Consider the following 5,315-nt stretch of genomic DNA (forward strand, 5'->3'; position numbering starts at 1 on the left):
GTCAGCTTTCTCCACTTAGCTGATTTCTGGTGTGCACACAAGCTGGCACAGCTGTTACTTATGTCCAAAATGCTGCCTGCTCTATCAGCTTATATACCTTTGTGAGGTGATCAGAGAGAGAGAAACGTGTCCATATCATCCTTTTTTTTTCTTTCCTCTAGTCAGGATGGTGCACTTCTCCCCATGGGGCTTCAAGCTTCATTCCCTAGCCTCTTCCTGCTGCTTGTTTTCGACAGTGTTTCAGGTTTCGGCTGCTGCAGTCTGATCTCACCTCACTTTCCAGCGCTGGTGCCTAGGTTCTCAGCTATTGTTATCCAGAGCCATGGGCGCCCATGCCCTCCATATAGGTCCAGCGTGTCCCTCTAATTTCGGTAGAGTTTCCTCTGCCAACTTTTCCCATGATTGGACATTGCCAAGTCACTGCCCCAATGACAGATTTTATACAATTCGCTATAGAGAAAAGGATAAGGAAAAGAAATGGGTTTTTCAAATCTGTCCAACCACAGAAACAATTGTGGAAAATCTAAAACCCAACACAGTGTATGAATTTGGAGTGAAAGACAATGTGGAAGGTGGGATTTGGAGTAAGATTTTCAATCACAAGACGATTGTTGGAAGTAAAAACAAAGTAAATGGGAAAATCCAAAGTACTTATGACCAAATCCACACGGTGCCAGCATATGTCCCAAAGCTAATCCCAATAACAGTCATTAAACAAGTGATTCAGAATGTTACTCACAGGGCTTCAACTAAATCCCCAGAAAGGACTCCCCTGGGAGAAACCATATTAGTCCACCTTATTATTCCTAGTCTTAATGAAACTGCTGTAAAACTTACTATGTCCATAATGTTGGAGATTTCAGATGCAATCAAGGTGCAGCTCGCCAAGAATGAAACCTTGGCATTACCCCCTGAATCTAAGAACCCAGAGGTTGAAAAGATCCCAGCACAGCCCATAACAGCGACGCCTGAAACAGTACCAAGAACCACTAAACCCACTGTGTCTAGTGCATTAGATCTATCAGAAACAACCCTAGTTCTCAGTGAAAGGACTCCAGAAATATCACAAACAATTCTAATACCTAAGTTTGAATTGCCACTGAGCACTCTAGCTCCAAAAAGGCTTCCAGAATTTCCTGAGGCAAAAACACTCTTCCCTTTTGAGAAAACTGAGGGATCCTTGGCATCAAGTGAAAACCCACGGATTGTACCAACAGTTAAAAGATCTGAAAATTCCAAAGTTCCTCAGGCTCAAATGGCAACTTACGATGCTATCTCAAGCCCTACATCTTCAGATGAGCCTGAAATAGCAGAACCTCACACAGCAACAAGTGAGCTTATTCTGGATTCTGTCTAACCTAAAACTTCTAGAACTCTTGAACAGCCAAGGGCAACACTGGCTCCAAGTGAAACACCATTTGTTCCTCAAAAACTGGAAATCTTTAGCAGTCCTGAAGGGCAACCTGCAACATCTGCTCCCCAGAAAACTACATCTACCCCTTCTACACATAAATGACGCCCCAGACCCAAAACACCAAGAACCAAACCTGAAAGAACTACAACAAGTCCTGGAACAATTACATGTAAAATTTTTAAAAAACATGAACCTACACGAACACTGGCTCCCAGTAAAACACAGTTTATTTCTTTGACACCTAAACTACCTCTCAACCCAGAAGTGATACATACCAGACCTGGTAATTACCCTGAATTTCTTAATATTCTAAAAGTAGGGTTGCAACTTTTTGGAGCAAGAGCTTTTGATATTTACATCAGTTTCAGACATTTTTTCCATGAGAAGTGCAAAACTGCAATGAAATGATCTCATCTTACCAAGCTGCTTCGATATTATCACAGTGTTGCTCTGAGCTGTGTGGGGGATCATTATGTTCATGAACATCACAGAGAAAACACAGAAATCTAACGATGTGAATGATTGAGGATCTCCTTGTCTAGGACTACAAAGTCCTCCCCAGTACCACAACTGACTGGAATTCTGCACCATGAGTAATGGTTTTTCAGCTGCAAAGGGGAGAAGGGTTTCCATTCTCTAATAACTTTGTTGTTTGGGGCCTTCTAAATTCTCAGCTGCAACACCAAAAAGGGTTAGATTTTCCTAATGCTCCAAGATTTCCAAGTTAGCACTATTTTTTATTTTATTATATATGAAGCAGAGGCAAAATAGATACAAAAAGAGTTCTCATCAGTTCGTTCACTTCCCATGTGCCCACAACAGCCAGGTCAGGGCCAGATGGAAGCCCAGAATCCAGGACTCCCACAGTGGGTGCCCTCCCAAAGTGCCCATGAGCAGGAACCTGGAGTTAGAAGTAGAGCCAAGGCTTAATCCCAAGTACTCCAATGTGGAATGTAGGCATCATAAGCAGTATCTTATCTATTAGACCAACTGCCCACACATTGGGGCTGATTTCTGAGCACTGACTTCTGATTTGCTAAAGAAAAAAGGTTCTTTTGAAAAAAAATGGGGAACAGTTATTCTATAAATATAACTAAAGACAGAGACCATTCCTTACATAAGGATCATGGGACAGATTGAATGACCAAATCTTTGTGTTTATCTACATTTTAAACCCTTGGCTCTGAAAAGAGTATATTTCTCACTATAATGCTTCATGGCTTTGAACTTGCATTTCCATTAATGGTTTGTTTATACAATTGGATTATGAAAGCAAGAGATTTTCTGCTTAAGTAGGCATGATTTATTTTTGCAATGAAATGGGTAAAGAAGAAAATTGTAATTGCTCAGAAAAAAACAAAGCTCTCATAGCTAAAGAAACAGTGGGATTTCCAGATGTAGGTGGTAGATATTAGAGATTGGGCAAGGAGAGAAGAGTTGACACTGACCAAGGGAGTGAGCTCCAAGATGGAATGAAAAACTTCCCTTTGCAGAGGTTGTTTGGAGAAAGTAAAGCTAAGCTTAACGAAAAAAAGCCCTAAGCAGCTTAAATCTAAGAAATGTGACAGTTACTTGAAAGAAAGTTTTAATGTACATTTATTTAACAATCATGTTTATAGGGCTTTGGAATGAGGTACCATCCATTATATTTATGCTGCTTTTTGAATGTTATCAGGAGATTAAGAAATATGACTACCTGGTTTGTTTACTACATTTAAATAAATATTTCTCTAAAGTTAAAAAAATAAGTAACTTGATGCTTTTCTCTTACAATCTTTAGGGTTCGCTATCTATTTTTAACATTATAAAATTTATTGACAATATGCACTGGAGAAACAATTTAGGTTGAGTCTGCTTGGGGTTCTTTAAGATTCTTATCTGGATATCCATGTCTCTCAAGACCTGAGAAATGTGCAACTATTATTTCGTTTAGCAGGTTCTCAATTACTCTTTTCCTTTTCTTCTCCTTCAGGAATACCTATAATATGAATATTTGGACATTTAATGATAGCTAATATTTTGCATAGAGTTTTTTTTATTCTGTAAAGTTATTTTCACTTTTTTCACTTTCATTTAATGAATATAAATTTCCAAAGTACAGCTTATGGATTACAGTGGCTTTCCCCCCCCCCCATAACTTCCATCACATCCACAACCCTCCACTCTCCCGCTCCCTCTCCCCTTTCATTCACATCAAGATTCATTTTCAATTATCTTTATATACAGAAAATCAATTTAGCATATACTAAGTAAAGATTTCAACAGTTTGCACCCACACAGAAACACAAAGAGTAAAACACTGTTTGAGTACTAGTTATAGCATTAAATCACATTGAACAACACGTTAAGGACAGAGATCCTGCATGAGGCATAAGTGCACAGTGACTCCTGTTGTGGACTTAAGAAATTGGCACTCTTCTTTATGGCATCAGTAATCACCCTAGGATCCTGGCATGAGTTGCCAAGGCTATTGAAGCCTTTTGAGTTCGCCGACTCTGATCTTATTTTGACAAGGCCATAGTCAAAGTGGAAGTTCTCTCCTCCCTTTAGAGAAAGGTACCTCCTTCTTTGATGGCCCGTTCTTTACACTGAGATCACATTCACAGAGATCTGTCATATATGCAACCGACAGAATGGGAAAAAATATTTGCAAACTATACTACAGATAAAGGATTAATAACCAGAATCTACAAAGAGATCAAGAAAATCCACAACAACAAAGCAAATAACCAACTTAAGAGATGGGCCAAGGACCTCAATAGACATTTTTCAAAAGAGGAAATCCAAATGGCCAACAGAAACATGAAAAAATGTTCAAGATCACTAGCAATCAGGGAAATGCAAATCAAAACCACAATGAGGTTTCACCTCACCAGGGTCAGAATGTCTCACATTCAGAAATCTACTAACAATAGATGCTGGAGAGGATGTGGGGAGAAAGGGACACTAACCTACTGTTGGTGGGAATGCAAACTGGTTAAGCCATTATGGAAGTCAGTCTGGAAATTCCTCAGAAACCTGAATATAACCCTACCATTCAACCCACCCATCCCACTCCTTGGAATTTACCCAAAAGAAATTAATTTGGCTAATAAAAAAGCCATCTGCACCTTAATATTTATTACAGCTCAATGCACAATAGCTAAGACCTGGAACCAACCCAAATGCCCATCAACAGTAGACTGGATAAAGAAATTATTGGACATGTACTCCATAGAATACTATACAGCAGTCAAAAACAATGAAATCCGGTCATTTGCAACAAAATGGAAGAATCTGGAACACATCATGCTGAATGAAATAAGCCAGTCCCAAAGAGACAAATATCATATGTTCTCCCTGATCAGTGACAACTAACCGAGCACCAAGAAGGAAACCTGTTGAAGTGAAATGGAAACTATGAGAAACAATGACTTGATCATCCCTTGTCCTGACTGTTGATTAACAACTTAATACTTTATCCCTTTTACTATTTTTTGTTCTACTTCATACCATTGGTTGAACTCTGTAATTAATACAGTTATTCTTAAGTGTTGAAATTTAACTTAAAAGTGATCTCTGTTAAATATAAGAGTGGGAATAAGAGAGGGAGGAAATGTACATTTTAGGACATGCTCAATCGGACTTGCCCCAAATGGTGGAGATAGAAACATGCCAGGGGATTCCAATTCAATCTCATCAAGGTGGCATGTACCAATACCATCTCACTAGTCCAAGTAATCAATTTCTGTTCACAATTGATCATAATGACAGGTCTAAGAGTCAAAACGATCACATAAACAAGACTAGTGTCTGCTAATACTAACTGATGGAATAAACAAGGGAGAGAACGATCCAACATGGGAAGCGGGATACACAGCAAACTCATAGAATGGCAGATGTCCTAAACAGCACTCTGGCC

The 5,315-nt window shown here is 39.1% G+C and overlaps 1 protein-coding gene across 1 annotated transcript; it reads left to right on the forward strand.

Annotated features, from left to right (window-relative positions):
• The first annotated feature begins 322 nt into the window (after window positions 1-322).
• LOC133752766 (target of Nesh-SH3-like) lies at window positions 323-1,822 on the forward strand. Its single transcript, XM_062183101.1, is given in 1 exon segment — window positions 323-1,822. A coding segment is annotated over 1 exon segment (1,500 nt).
• The last annotated feature ends 3,493 nt before the right edge of the window (window positions 1,823-5,315 follow it).

Source organism: Lepus europaeus, chromosome X (genome assembly GCF_033115175.1).
Source record: "Lepus europaeus isolate LE1 chromosome X, mLepTim1.pri, whole genome shotgun sequence".
Lineage (NCBI taxonomy): Eukaryota > Metazoa > Chordata > Mammalia > Lagomorpha > Leporidae > Lepus > Lepus europaeus.